The 16189-nt window shown below is 36.2% G+C and overlaps 1 protein-coding gene across 39 annotated transcripts in view; it reads left to right on the top strand.

Annotated features, from left to right (window-relative positions):
- The window catches only part of MAP2 (microtubule associated protein 2), a 299075-nt gene that overhangs the window by 260189 nt on the left and 22697 nt on the right, over window positions 1-16189 (top strand). For 9 of the 39 annotated variants that reach the window (XM_040228612.1, XM_040228625.1, XM_040228618.1 and 6 more), the window contains 6 exons: window positions 1046-4795; window positions 4995-5201; window positions 5373-5507; window positions 8340-8401; window positions 12160-12330; window positions 13240-13387. In XM_040228612.1, coding sequence (XP_040084546.1) covers window positions 1046-4795; window positions 4995-5201; window positions 5373-5507; window positions 8340-8401; window positions 12160-12330; window positions 13240-13387 — 4473 coding nt within the window. The remainder of the gene's footprint in view (window positions 1-1045; window positions 4796-4994; window positions 5202-5372; window positions 5508-8339; window positions 8402-12159; window positions 12331-13239; window positions 13388-16189) is intronic. The other 30 variants (XM_040228622.1, XM_040228637.1, XM_040228633.1 and 27 more) reach the window with 11 other exon arrangements.

The raw sequence follows: 16189 nt of genomic DNA, 5'->3' as shown, positions 1-16189 counted from the left end.
TCCAGACAATTACATTTAGCCTTAGTGACCACAAGGAAATAACTTTGGCTGTAAAATGCAAGTGACACTGTGGAGCCTTTTGAATTGGTGAACAAATAAAAATTACAAAGACTCATTTAGTCTCTGTGAAGCGTCTCTAAAGCCAATATTGGTCAGTGCTTCACCTGTTGGTCACATTCCAGGAAATGAGGTCATGACCAAGGAGAAAAAGACATTTTAATAGTTGACTCTTATTAAAATTTTGTTATTCATGTAACTTCCCAGTATTAACAGTATAATTCAGATTTTCTTATATCTATCATACAGACTAAGTAATGATTAGGATTTAGGAATTTTGAAATTTAGAAATTTCTACAATTGTGGTAGAAATTGTCTTGTTAATATTTAGGTCATATCAAACAAAGTCTATAGCAATTATTTATTTGTATTACCGAAATTTAATCTTAGATGACTTCTAAAACTTTATTCTAGGAACATTTCAATGCCCCCAAAACTGGTCTTGGCATTTGTTGGTCAAGCTAGCTGAAATTATTTAATGCATATTATTATAAATTAATTGGCCTTCTGCCCATGGGCTACCAATTCACTTTGCAATGAGAAAAGAAAAAGTTTGGCTGAAATCAATTCTTTCCCATATTTAGATTATAGATTATATAGATTATTTTGTACCCTAATGTTAACTACTTATTAAATTTTCTTTAATTTGTAATTTTTATCTGTAGAAGGCATATGACTTTTTTTTTCTACTATAGTACACATCATGTACTGTTTAGAGAGACCAAACAAACGAAAAAGAGTATTCAAAATATACTCTTATTTCAATTTCTGTACACATTAATCCACATTGGGAGTTTATTGTAGCAATCATACAAATATATCTCAGTCCTGACATTTTCATTTTAATTTTTAAATGAATAGCATGCTTGCATGTTTCATAGTTTTTCTTTCAAGCCTACCATTCATTTGCCATTTCAAAAAATAATTTTAAGCTTACTGCCTGAAAGCCCTTGCCTATTATGTTTAAAAATCAACCCAATTACTTCAGGTTTACTTACAGCCTCGAAGATGGAGTTTCATGATCAACAGGAATTGACTCCCTCTCCAGCCGAGCCATTAGACAAGAAGGAAAAGGAACCAGAGACACAAAGAAAGCCTGGTGAAGACCTTAAGCCTGCTGCCTTAGTTTCTCAGCTGGAAACGACTAAAACTTCCCCTGATAAAAAGGACACACAAGGCACAGAAGAAGAAAAAGCACCTCCCACTCTGTTTGGGCACACTCTTGGTGCCAGCCTAGAAGATACAAAACCCAAGACAGAACCAAGCCTAGTAGTACCTGATATTGGCCTTCCTGCAGAGCCCACAGCTGCAAAAGAGCAGAAGGACTGGTTCATCCAAATGCCAACGGAAGCCAAAAAGGACGAGTGGGGTTTAGTTGCTCCCATATCTCCTGGCCCCCTAACACCCATGAAGGAAAAAGATGTACTTGAGGATATCCCAAAATGGGAAGGCAAACAATTTGATTCTCCCATGCCAAGTCCCTTTCAGGGTGGAAGCTTCACTCTTCCTTTTGACATCTCAAAAAATGAAATAGTTGCAGCCGCATCACCCTTTGCTCCCACCCTATTACAGCCAGATGACCACAAATCCCTGGAAGAAACTGGTAGCCCAGCAACTGCCAAAGATAGTTCTAAAGTTGAAGAGCCCCAGAAGGATCAACCTGACAAAATAGCAGAAGCACCAGCCCCAGGGGCAGTTGCTGCACCCAAAGATGCTCACGTTTCAATTGTGGAAGAGTGTGTCCCAGAGAAAGTTTCAGAAGAGAAAGGGGTGATAAAGGAAGAGAGTGTGCAGATAAAAGAGACTCCCACCCTCAGCGGACAGGAATCTACACTTGCTGAAATGGAACCTCACTTAAAGCTTGAAGAAAAAACAACCATTTCTGACAAAGAAGCCATGCCAAAAGAGAGTGAACCCCCAAAATTGATAGATGAAGAAACAAATATAATTCAACCTTCCACAGAACACACTTACTCCAAAAAAGAAGAGAAGGGCCAGGAGCCTCCCACAGATATATTAAAACAGGACTCATTCCCTGTAAGTTTGGAGCAAGCAGTTACTGATTCAGCCGTGACCACTCAGACACCGGAAAAAATCATGAGTGAACCAACTGCACTAAGTGAAAAGAGTGCCACCCAGGAGCTCTTTGAAGAAAAAGTTGCTGACAAAGACCATAAGGTAGAAGAAGTTGGAGTTGTAACATCAGCTGAGCTTGGCATGCCATTTTATGAAGACAAGTCAGGAATGTCCAAGTACTTTGAAACATCCGCCCTGAAAGAAGTGACCAAAAGCATCCAGCCAGTCAGTGATTACTATGAACTAAGTGACACAAGAGAAAGTGCCCAAGAGGCTTTTGATGCTGTATCTCCCATGCATAAAGATGGCGACAAGACACTTCCAGAAGAAGAACCCCAGCCCAGTGCTCCGGCACAAGAAGCAGGGTATAGCACTCTCGCACAGAGTCATCCAGCTGACTTACCAGAAGAACCCAGTTCTCCCCAAGAAAGAATGTTCACCATTGATCCAAAAGTGTATGGAGAGAAAAGGGATCTCCACAGTAAGAATAAGGATGATCTGACGCTAAGCAGGAGTTTAGGACTTGGTGGTAGGTCTGCAATAGAACAAAGAAGCATGTCCATCAATTTGCCCATGTCTTGCCTGGATTCCATAGCCCTTGGGTTTAACTTCGGTCGAGGGCATGATCTTTCCCCCCTAGCTTCTGACATTCTAACCAACACTAGTGGAAGTATGGATGAAGGAGATGATTACCTTCCAGCCACAACACCTGCTGTGGACAAAGCCCCTTGCTTCCCAACCGAAAGCAAAGAAGAAAAAGAACAGGTAAAGGAAGAAAAAGATACTGGAGAGGAAAATGCCCGAGTCGAGACATCATGTGAGTCGCCTTTCCTAGCCAAAGATTATTACAAAAATGGTACTGTCATGGCCCCTGACTTGCCTGAAATGCTAGACCTGGCAGGCACACGGTCAAGATTAGCTTCCGTGAGTGCAGACACTGAAGTTGCCAGGAGAAAATCAGTCCCATCAGAGACTGTGTTGGAGGAGAGTAGCACTGGCTTGCCCCCTGTCACTGATGAAAACCACATCATCGTTAAAACCGACAGTCAACTCGAAGACCTGGGCTACTGTGTGTTCAATAAATACACAGTCCCCCTCCCATCACCTGTTCAAGACAGTGAGAATTTATCTGGGGAGAGTGGCTCCTTTTATGAAGGCACTGATGATAAAGCACGAAGAGATCTGGCCACTGATCTTTCATTAATTGAAGTCAAGCTGGCAGCTGCCGGAAGAGTAAAAGATGAAGTCAGTGCTGAGAAGGAAGCATCCCCACCTATCTCTGGTGACAAATCAGGACTGAGTAGAGAGTTTGATCAGGAGAAGAAAGCCAATGATAAGCTGGATACTGTCCTAGAGAAAAGTGAAGAACATGCTGATTCAAAAGAGCACACCAAGGAAACAGAAGATGCTGGTGATGAAGTTGAAACTCTTGGATTAGGAGTGACCCAGGAGCAAGCTTCAGCCAGAGAACTGACAGTCTCTAAAGATGCATCACCTGTCATGGCTGAGAAAGAAGAGAAAGTTCTTAGTTCAGTGCCAGAGGTAGCTGAGGTAGAACCGTCCAAAAAAGCTGAACCAGAACTGGATTTGGCTGTGAAGAAAGCTGAACAAGGTCAGTTAGATATTAAAATCAGTGACTTTGGACAGATGGCCTCAGGCCTACATGTAGATGCTGGAGAGGCAGCAGAGCTTAAACTTGAGGCTACCCAGGACCTTGTCCCCTCATCCACAGCCCCTCAGGAGGTAGATGCATTTATGGGTGTTGAGTCAGGCCACGTGAAAGAAGGCACCAAAGTTAGTGAAACAGAAGTCAAGGAGAAGGTGGCCAAGCCTGACTTGGTGCACCAGGAGGCTGTGGACAAAGAAGAATCCTATGAGTCCAGCGGTGAGCATGAAAGCCTCACCATGGAGTCCTTGAAAGCCGATGAGGGCAAGAAGGAAACTTCCCCAGAATCTTCTCTAATTCAAGACGAGATTGCCATCAAATTGTCTGTGGAAATACCCTGTGCACCTGTTGTTTCAGAGGCTGATGTAGCCGCAGATGAGAGAGCTGATGTCCAGATGGAATTTATTCAGCTGCCAAAAGAAGAAAGCCAAGAGACCCCGGATATTTCCATCACGCCCTCCGATGTTACCGAGCAGTTGCCTGAAGCTGCCAGAGCTGAACCAGCAGAGGCTCAGAGCGAGGAAGAAGAGATCGAAGCCCGGGGAGAATATGACAAGTTGCTCTTCCGCTCAGACACCCTTCAGATTACCGACCTGGGTGCCCCAGGTGCCAGGGAGGAGTTTGTGGAGACCTGTCCTGGTGAGCACAAAGGAGTGATTGAGTCTGTTGTAACCATCGAGGACGACTTCATCACTGTCGTGCAAACCACAACTGATGAAGGGGAGTCAGGGTCCCACAGTGTGCGTTTTGCAGCCCTCGAGCAGCCCGAGGTGGGAAGGAGACCATCACCCCATGCTGAAGAAGAACTTGAAGCAGAAGAGGCAGCTGAAGCCCAGGCTGAACCTAAGGACGGTTCCCCAGAGGCTCCGGCTTCCCCGGAGAGAGAAGAGGTTGGACTCTCAGAATATAAGACAGAAACCTATGAGGATTACAAAGATGAAACCACCATTGATGACTCCATCATGGATGCTGACAGCCTCTGGGTGGACACTCAAGGTGTGCATTCTATTTTTCAATTTTCTACTCCCAAATAAAATCCAGTATCCTAGTGGAAAAACTTTTCTTTTCATTTTAGACTTTTTAAAATGTCCCTTTATCTCTTTATTTTGCGTTATGTTAGACAGATGGAGGATTTTGTACATTTGTTACTAATGTTGTTGTTGTTGTTGTTGTCATGGTTTGCTCTGATCCACAGATGATGATAGAAGCATCATGACAGAACAGTTAGAAACTATCCCTAAAGAGGAGAAAGCTGAAAAGGAAGCTCGGAGATCATCTCTTGAGAAACATAGAAAAGAAAAGCCTTTTAAAACCGGGAGAGGCAGAATTTCCACTCCTGAAAGAAAAATAGCTAAAAAGGAACCTAGCACAGTCTCCAGAGATGAAATGAGAAGGAAAAAAGGTTCATTTCACAATCACTTCTTTATAAATGTTTTTGAAGTAATTCATTATTACTCTTGTAGAAGAAACTGCCTAACCGTGGTAACTAATTATTGATGAAATTTCGTTCGGTTTTGCTCCAAGTGTGTATTTTTCTCCTGATGGTATGCTTTCTGTGTTTTCTTATTCATAGCAGTTTATAAGAAGGCTGAACTTGCTAAAAAAACAGAAGTTCAGGCCCACTCTCCCTCCAGGAAATTCATTTTAAAACCTGCTATCAAATATACTAGACCAACTCATCTCTCCTGTGTTAAGCGGAAAACGACAGGTGACTGTTCAATTCTGCAATGTGGCTGGCAAACATAGACATGTATTTTTTTTTTATCTCATTACCTTAGCAGCTTCATTTTGTTTTTCTTCCAAGAATCTCAGCAGTCATGAACAATTTCGCTACTAAGTGTCTTGTATCATTATTCTTTTTTTATCCCCTTCCCTACAGAAGAGGTCATGACCATCTGTTTCTTTGTCATGCTCAGACTTAACAGTGATTGTATCTTGGCATTGTGCTCTAGTGTCACGTTCTGGGGATTCCTGTTTTCATTCTGTGTGTTTGGTTAGACGATGGCGATGAATATAACCGTGGTATGCATTCTCATTATTTTGCTTATTTACTCCCTCATGCTTAAACCCATACGTATTTGTCCTAGTTTCTATATTGTTACTGCCAAATCTGTTACTGATGTTGATGAATTTACTGAGGACCACCAAGAATGCATAGGGATTTTGAGATGGAGAATGAGAAGCAAATCTGGGATAAAATTGTGGTTGAAAAATTGCTTTGCTTTCAGATGAAAGAAAAAAAAAGGGAAAAAGAAACTGTCTGGTAATCCCATCAGAGTTTATTTTTCATATCCAAAATTAGCTAGGCTTTCTGACAATACTGCATCTCTTGGTTGACATTTTGTCCTTGGAATCTTCTTAAAATGTGTTGGATTCAAAATATTAAATTTCCCCCTATAATTTAGTAGTAAAAAATTTAATCAATTTAATAAACCCCTTCCTCCAAATATCTCAGAATTTAGGTTTATTTTCTATCTTGCTGTCTTCTTATTGTTCTGTCGTCTTCAAATGTACTTTGTTTTTACTATTTAAATAAGCAGTGGAATAAGGAGCAAAACATGTTACAAATCATAATAAAAGCCTTTATGTAATATCCACAATGCAAACTCTATTCCTCAATTTCAGTGCAAAGTATGTATTTTAAATGTATAATCATATTAGGGTACTCTTAATTATAATATGTTTTATTTTAGTATTGATTAAATGGCACACTTGCAGTCTACAAAGGAAGGTATCAGAGCTTGAGTCAGAAAGCATTATTTTTCATTCCATTATATACACATTAGAAGCACCTTTACATAAATTGTTGGATGGCTTTAAAGGGTTAGCAGCAGCGTTAACCCTTGTAAGAAAAAGAATATCAAGGCATTGATATTTTGTGATAGCCGCTAAAAATTTCAAGTATTTTTAATTTGTGTTCTTCATATAGGAAGTATCTCATGTGCTTCCTTTAAGAACTAGTATATAAGGCAGGATTTGAAAGTAGAAGGTTTATAATTATACACAAACCTTGATGATGAAGGTTTAGAATGAGGAAGTAAGGTAAGAATTATGAATCAACATGACATCTCTAAATTTTATCTCACTTAGTACATTTTCATTAAACTTGGAATGTTTTCTATTTAGAAAAATGCTTCCACAGGCAGAATCTCTTGGTTTGGGCATAAAAATCCCATATGCCATCTGAAAAGATGAAAATTATATTAGGATTGGATAATTCCAGAGGAAATGTCAAATGGTTTGATGAAGTACCCACATGTCATTGGTATTCAGTTTGCCACACTGAGAGTAACTTGCCTTTTACTTCGTTCATTAAAGGAAATTTAAGACCTCTAGACTAAGTTAGGATCTTGCTCTTTTTTATTCAGATATTAAGATACTCAAACAAAAAGCATATACCAAATGAGTGCCTCTGACTTAAACCAAAGCATATATGTCACAGAAACATGAGCTATATTATAGAAATAGTAAAGAGCCATAATTTGCACTGCTTCTTTGAAAAAACAGTTTCAGAATCTGTGAATAATCTTACTAGCCAGTCCTAAATAGCATAGAACATATTGTAGGCCACTATTATTTTTGTGTTAGAACTGCATATGGCATGAGAAACCTTTTTAAAACTCATTTGAAGTGCTTATGAGGATAAGTATTTTTTCCTGAGGATTTCTCTCTTGTGAAAGAAAATTAAAGCAAGCACACCAGCTTTTTATTTTCTAAGCTCAATTGTTAAATAGGGATAGTTTCCCCAAACACAAAAGGTTGTGTTCAATTATGAAAATAGTTAAGTCAGGTAAGTTGTCAACAGAAATTATGCTGGAGATAATGGAGTTTAAAATTGAAAGCAGAGGTATAAAACAGCAGCAAGAAAAACAACAGTAACAGATGTGGTAATAATTTCATACAGGAAGTGCATGTGTAGAACATGGTCTATTTTATTGAACTTGAAATTCCTCTCCTGTTTTCTCTTCTTGACAAGCTATTTTTCTTTCCTTCCCTTCTCATGTGACACATTTCATGTCAAACAAGTGTGTCTTATTATTATGAAATGCCAGGGGTGTAGAGGAAAAGGGGTTGGCAGACTGTAACAGTTTAAAATATAAAATGCAGAAATATGCCAGTGGCTACATAAAGAAGGTTTGGGAATCTCTGTGAGTATTCTTATGTGATACCCACCCTAGAACCAAACACTCCCCTTTTCCTTAAATTCTGCAGCATTCGGATAACTGTCCTGTGATTTCCATTCTAAAGGATCTATAGTAATTTAAGGGTACACTGGTAACAGAAAGTTACTTGGTGTGCTTATCTGTGCTTTGGTAAACACGGGTTATGTAGTAATTAGCACGCTGGGTAGTGGAAGCCACATGCTGTAACATTGTTATTATTCAGATTTCTTTAATTACTGAAGTTAAGTCTCAGTGTAAACAAAATTCACTTTACATTAGTCTGTTGACAGAACTGAATATCCAAAGGGTATGAAAAATGCATTTATGTGATCTTTAGCCACTAAGTGTGGGGTTGTTTGTGTCTCTTCTTTCAACAGCAGCAGGTGCTGAATCACCTCAGGCTCCCGGTGTATTTAAACAGGCAAAGGACAAAGTCTCTGTGAGTAAAATACCGCCTTCCTTATTCTTTATTTGAAGTTCCCTTTGGTATTAGTGGCAGTGTTTTAATAATTTTAGATAAAATTTAGACTTTAGACATCTACTTTTTTAAATAATTCGCTCACCCAGCATGATGGCATTCGAGCATGTCCTGATATCTTCTGGAATGTGATGGTAGCTAGTGAGGGTAGAGCTGGGATGAAGGCTGCCTCTGTTGTTAGTAAGAAGAAACATATGAAACACCACAATGATATGGAGAAAAATGAAAGAATTCAATTTATTTGCTTTTCATAGAATCAAGATAAACCATTGCAATCAACACTATATTTTACAGCACTTTTTCATTGTTATTATACATTAAGAATATGAGAATTTTAAACAATATAGATAAGTAAAAATATATTATTATCTCCTTAAAGATAATTGCAGTTACCATTTTGATGTAAGATATTAATTTTTCTAAACATTTATAGGTTTAATAACAAAGATGGAAGATGTGTATCAGTTTTTTTAATTATTCACTAAAAATTTTCTGTCATTAAACATTTTTATACATCATTTTAATGACTATAATGTTGCATTTTATATTTTTACAGTGATATGCTTTATCAGTTTCCTATTATTTGGTATTCAAGCAGTTTTCTGTTATTTTAGTGGTATTGCAGTAGAAATATTTTATGGCTGAATGTGTCCATATACATTTCCTTGGTAGATTTCTATTAGCAAAATCATTGTTTCAAGAAGAAAGTCTGTAGAATTGTCTTGTAGAAAGGTTCTAGACTTGTATGTACTCCAGCTGTATATGAACATGCTTGTATTCATTATTACTAGATATTGCTTTTTCTTTATTTAACAAGTGATAGAGATGAAATATTGTGTTGTTTTAATTTGGTATATTAATGATGTTTAGCTTCTTTCATATTTATAAATCTTTTGTATTTCTTATTTTGAAAATTTATTTTTATATTATTAATCATGTTTTTTAAACTTTCAAAAGACCAAAGACAATACAAAGTGTTTTCTTTCTTTCTTAATGAAAGGAAAAAAGGAATCTAATGAAATTTTAAAATTAAGACAAATAATTTGAATGATATCACAATGTTCCGGGTCTTAGCCATAATATATAACATATAAATCACAACTTATACTTTTTGTTTATTATGAAAAACAGGAATTCATTTTGGTGACAGCAGAACCTTTTATATCATCTTGAAGCCAAGGCACTTTATGTTGGTTAAAAAATTATTTGTATATCTGATTATTGTATAAATGTTTTCAGACATATTACTGAAAATAAGGCAATCCATTTATTGCATTGGTAATTTTATTTGACCTGCTGTTATTTCAAGATTTATATCTCTTTATCTTCTATTTCTAATGGAGAACTAGTGTATTGTGCTAGTTAAGAGCAAGGCTATGAAACAAATCAGATCTAAGTTTTGAACATTTATTAATATATATAATCTTTTTCTTCCTGTGTCTTAATTTACCAAAAATAAGAGGAAGAGTAAAAATTCCTATATAATAAGCACTCTATAGTGCTTAGAACATAATATTTATTTCAATAAATAGCAATGGTTATTATTATTATTATTTAAAAAGTAGAACTCTTTAGGAGCAGATACATAAAGTAAGTGAGTTTTCTCCTCATTATAAAAACAATTTTTCAGTATACCCTGTTTGCAAAACCTTTAAGAAATTTTCAGTTCCCTTGGTTTTATTTTGGTTTGGCTTCCTTTTCATTCAGTTTTTTAAACCCCTTAATACTTATATTTTACATTGAATCAAAACAACTGATGGAAGAAATGAATACTTACTACCTTGTTATCCATTAAACAGAATTGAAATAAAGTCATTTTCAGAATATATTTTTTTCTCTTTCAAGTTTAAAGTAAAAATGAAAATTCAAAAGAACTAATTAGTATAGAGAAGCAACAGTCAGGGATTTTTTTTTTAATATGAAAGCTTAACCTTTGTTAGAATTATTGGGCTTAACATCTAACTAGAAAATCAACCATCAAAATCAAGGATCCTACTCAATTTGGTAAAAATTTGCATTCCAGTGAGGCTGTAAACATAGCACATTCTGTGCAAAGCTTCGGTTTCTTTTGATTTCATAATGTAATGGTCAACAATTATCACAGTTTATGCAAAGAATATAAAAATGCTCCAGTCATTACGCACTTACCATGCTGTGTTGCTTCCAAGACTGTCTAATAATTCAAATTATTTTCATAAATGTGTTTCAACAAGAATTAGCATTCAGTGCCCACACTTGTACAGAAACCAAACAAAACCTAACTTTTTTCCTCATAAATGCCCATCTCAGTCTTCGTACAAAGAGAGATTAGAGAGACCACCATTCCTTCTAATTTTTCTAATTTATTCTCTTTTTCCTTATAACTTCATCCTCTTCCTATAGTTTCCTAAAATCCCAGGATTAACTCTTATTTACCTCTGATATTCACTGTGTCTATCAGAACAGTTCTCTCCAGTTTTTCAACTGATCTTTATTGTGAACCTGATCTATCAATATAATCTTTCATTTCATTTGAGATTTTTTGTTTGTTCATTTTATTTTGGTTTTGTATCTAGCATGAGATTAGTAGATGTCTTTCATCATTTAAGGCAATCCAGTTACTTCACTTTTCTACCCTATACCACACTTTTGAAACTTGCTTATTTGTGGATAATGTCAATCAAAAAAGAATGACTTATGCGGACCCAGTTACACTTCCCACTTAAGGTGCTGGGCCTGTAAAACAAGAAGTGATTTGTGCAATCTGTGAATACTTATGCCTATGTCAAAGTGGTTACAAAGGTTAAAACTTGAGATTAGAAACGTTAGTTTTAATTGCTATTATTGTAACAGCTAAATAATATTAATTATTGGAAGATTAGAACCTCCTTGGCTTTGTTATACTGGTCTGTATTTTTAACAGTCTCCCCACAAGATATGTAGCATGCTAGCATAGCTTTCTCCAAAAGCTGTGTATATACATCCAAAGCACTTACACTTGTACTTGACAACAGTCTCCCCAGGGATTATCAACACCTGTGAGAGTGTGATTTTCATGGGCAGTCTAGTCAGTGCTGACTTTAATTTTTAGAATTTATAACACATCATAGAAAATGTGTGATTTATTAACATAAAAATGTTACTAATTCTGTGGTACAGCTTGGTCCCTGGTGTGCATTTAACTCATAAAATGAACTCATTGTATTTAAAATGTGCAATTTTCTGATGAAATCAGTGTAGACAATCTAAAAATACATTTTCTCAGCTTAAAAATATATTTTCCATTATTAGGCCTTAAATATACTTGTTCGACAGTTATTGGAATATACTTTGTTCTACAGTTCTTGAAATGCAAATCAAAATATTGATTATATATACCATTTAAGTGCTGTGTTTATTAAAGGAATAATTCTAGTAGAGTCTCAAGATATTTTCCAAATACAGTATCATTATAAGTTCTATGGCTTAATCAGAGACGTTATACATAGAATTTATAAATAATATTTTAATCTATATTCTCATTTTCTGAATATTCTTAGTTCTAGTTACAAAGAGGTATTCAATGAAAATCTCTTGTTCTCACATAATATACATGTCTGTCATTGATTATAACCATTTATCATGTGTTCTTATTAAAAGTAGACATTTAATTTCTTATATGTTTATATGTTTTTTTAATTTTCCTTCTACTTCATAGTTTGGTTTATTTTGTGCTTTTGTTTGTTTTCTTCCATGGCTAGAATTCTACCTTGTCAAAGATTCCTGCCTTACAGGGTAGCACAAAGTCCCCAAGATGCAGCTCAGCCTGCCCTAGCGCGACTAAAAGGGCTACATTTTCTGACAGTTTATTCACACAGCCCACCTCAGCGGGCTCCACAGACCGCTTACCATACTCAGAATCAGGGAACAAGGTAAGGCAGCAAGCCAACCAAAGGTGCAGAAAGGAATATAATTTGGGAGAAGGATGCAATTCAGTAAATGTCTGAAAGCCAAGAGTTTCAATCCTAAAGTGTTTGACATATAAACAATATGCCCTATTAAAAAACTAATACCAATTAAATGTTTCCATAAACAGCTTAATCATTAAAAAATGGAAGTTGTGTTTTTGTAAGATATACAGTACATAATTATTATTTGATATTTAATCAAATTTCAAATACAAACAAAATATATTGTATTTGATATTACATATGACACATATAATCTCAGGATACCAAATTATATAATATATAATAGACAGTTTGGGCTCAGCATCAGACACATCAGGATTTAATACTAAATCTGCTACATCCCAGTTCAGTGATTCTTAAAAAAATTACGTAAACTGTTGAAACCTGTTTCCTCAGCTCTAAAATGCTTATAATATTTTGGGGTAAAAATTAAATAATCAATGAACGTAAAGTGCTTAACGTTCTTGTCACATAAGTGCACTGTATACAGGAGTGATCAGAGTTAAATACTGTGCATGCAGTGCCCTTCTGCCAGTCCTTTCTTAGTGATACAGTGTCATGCTGATGAAGACTTGTCAGTAAAATTATTAATTACCTGGAGACTACGTCAGCACCGTTTTACTCATGTTATCACTTAGAATTTGAATTTCACAGTCAATTTTTAGCATTCACTCCAAAATAATATATTTTTGTATTCTGAACTCTTTCTAAGTTGTAAAGCAGAAATAGTTATAAAGTATGTACAAGTCAGTAGTGTGGATTAAAAGAAATTCCTCTATTGGCCCAAGAGGATAATTAGCCAGAGCGATATAACCTCTTTGTATATGAAGATTCACGGGAACCCAACGTCATTCTGTTTTCTCCAACCAGGATGGAGTTACCAAGAGCCCAGAGAAGCGCTCTTCTCTGCCGAGACCTTCCTCCATCCTTCCTCCTCGCCGAGGTGTATCAGGAGACAGAGATGAGAACTCCTTCTCTCTCAACAGTTCTATCTCCTCTTCTGCACGGCGGACCACTCGTAGGTTTATTTTGGTTTGGCTTCCTTTTCATTCAGTTTTTAAAAATCCCTTAAGTGGAGTAGCTTATAATGTACTTATATTTTACATTTTCAAATACAGCCTGTATTTTACATCGGATTATATTTGTCCTAAGAATCAGAAATTCAGACTATCAGTGGATCCAAAACACTTAATTGAGCCAAAACAACTGATGGAGGAAATGAATATATACTACTTTGTTATCCATTAAACAGGATTGACGTTAAGTCATTTTTAGGATTGTTTTTCTCTTCTTTCAAGTTTAAAGTGAAAAAGATAATTTGAAAGGACTAATTAGCACAGAAAAGCAATAGTCAGGGATTTTTTTAAAATATGAAAGCTTAACCTTTATTAGAATTCCAAGTCATAAAAACTAACTGAAAAATCAACAATCAAAATCAAGAATGCTGCTCAATTTGGTAAGAATAGGGGCTTCCCTGGTGGCTCAGAGGGTAAAGTGTCTGCTTGCATTGCGGGAGACCTGGGTTCGAACCCTGGGTCGGGAAGATCCCCTGGAGAAGAAAATGGCAACCCACTCCAGTATTCTTGCCTGGAAAATCCCATGGATGTAGAAGCCTGGTGGGCTACAGTCCATGGGGTCGCAAAGAGTCGGACACAACTGAGCAACTTCACTTTGACTTTGACTTTGCATTCCAGTGAAGCTGTAAACATAGCATGTTCTGTGTGATAGCTTCAATTTCTTTTGATTTCATAATGTAATGCTCAGCAATTATCACATTTTATGTAAAGAATATAAAAATGCTCCAATCATTACTCACTTACATACTGTGTTACTACCAAGACTAGTAATTCAAATTATTTTCCTAAATGTATTTCTATTACCACAAAATAGCTACTATTTATTAATCATTTATAGATGCTGAAATCTTAAGATACGTTTTTCAGTCAATTCAATTAAAATGCTGATGGTCAGGGATTAACAACCTCATTGAATCTACTGATGAGAAAACTGACCTTTTAAAGATCTGTCCAGTACTACACAGCTAGTAAGTGGTTGAATTTGGTTTTCAGCCTACTGAATAATTCACAACCTGTCCTCTTAATGTCTTTTATATATTTATTTAAAAGAAATAGTACTAGGGAATTGTTCTATAGAGTCACTCAGAAAATAGTATCCCTGTCATTTAGAAACTATCACAAAATGGTAGAAACATTTGGAGAATAGCATATCTGTCATTTAAAATTCATATGAAAGTGGTGGAAATTGCTACTACTATCACATTACAGTTGATTTCACCACTTATTTTTTAAGTCTTTAATAGTAATTGCCCCACAGTGTGGGCAATTCAAATGTGGCTATTTTGTATGACACTTAAACTGTTGTGGGTTTTTTTTGCCTATAATGAAAGTATTTATTGTAATGAGAGCAATTGTGTCCAGAAACATTTGGATTTGTGAAGCATTAACATCCTTTGAAATACATGCTAGGAACACTTTGAAATCACTAAAACTCTTTTCACCTTAACACATGTAAAGTATTCAAATGAACTAGCAAAGAAAACCTTTAAGAGTGAGTTATCTTCAGAAAGGAGAATTTAACTGCAAATATTTGGAGTTAGAATTGGGCATGAACAATAACCCCAGGGATGCTGAGCCAACACAGAGGCACCAAGTGTTCCCCAAAGGCACACCTTGAACTGCACTTGTGTTTGTTGCTATGGAAGCAAACTGGCACTTTCTCACACAAATCCCAACTTTAAGCCACTGTGCTCTGCTTTTAAAATGGCATGCATGCTAAGTCGCTTCAGTCATGTCCACCTCTATACAAATTGCTTTTTATGTCCTGAGCTAACTCTATTTTGACTTTTTAACTTTACTTACATTCATAAGCATATGGCATTGCATTATTTGGTAATGAACATAATTGATACTCTGATAATCTAAGGATATAGGGTATATTTTATCCCGACATAGCAATAGCTAAAAGACATAGGGACAATTAGGAGAACAAGCAATTTGCCTCCTCCCATTTGTCTATCATCTCTTTGAGGTAAAGAATCTGCCTGGAGGAGAGCGGGGTTCAAGCCTGGGTTGGGAAGATCCTCTGGAGAAGGGAATGGCAGCCCACTCCAGTATTCTTGCCTGGAGAATCCCATGGACAGAGGAGCCTAGCAGGCTACAGTCTGTGGAATCACAAAGAGTAGGATATAACTAAGCAACTGACACTACTACTGCTTAACTGCACAAGGGAATGTTCTAGCATTTTGTACTGCTATTGAAAAGATTTGAAAGAATGCTGTGCAAGAAGTTTATTTAGCCGAAAGGGAGGGAAAGACATTGTCATTGTAGACTTGACAAGTAAGAACAAACTAATAGAGTAACTCATAAATATTTTTGAATCATTTTAGTAACTTAGATTTAATCTTCTCTATTTCAAAACACATAGGAAACACTCAAATTTGTCATTTTTGATGACTAGAATATAATTTATTACAATAAAAATTGATTGATATCTATTAAACAGCAATATTAAGAGCTTCTTAATACTTGTGACTGATTTTTTTCTCATTTTCCAGATATAACACAGAACCTTCCTCCTTTACATATTCAAAACATAAAGCCATTTACTCTTGTTGCTATTGAGTCGCTAGGTCATGTCCAACTCTTTGCAACCTTGTGGACTGTATATAGCACATCAGTATCTTGTGTCCTTCACTAGCTCCGAGTTTGCTCAGATTCATGTCCACTGAGTCATGAAATAACTCTTAAATATTTCTTTTAGTTAATATTTTTATGCATATCTGGAATATTGCTTCACCTCA

This window comes from Oryx dammah, unplaced genomic scaffold, assembly GCF_014754425.2.
Source record: "Oryx dammah isolate SB20612 unplaced genomic scaffold, SCBI_Odam_1.1 HiC_scaffold_27, whole genome shotgun sequence".
NCBI classification, from domain to species: Eukaryota; Metazoa; Chordata; class Mammalia; order Artiodactyla; family Bovidae; genus Oryx; species Oryx dammah.
The sequence above is the reverse complement of the archived record's forward strand: the minus strand, read 5'-3'. Positions and strand labels throughout refer to the sequence as shown.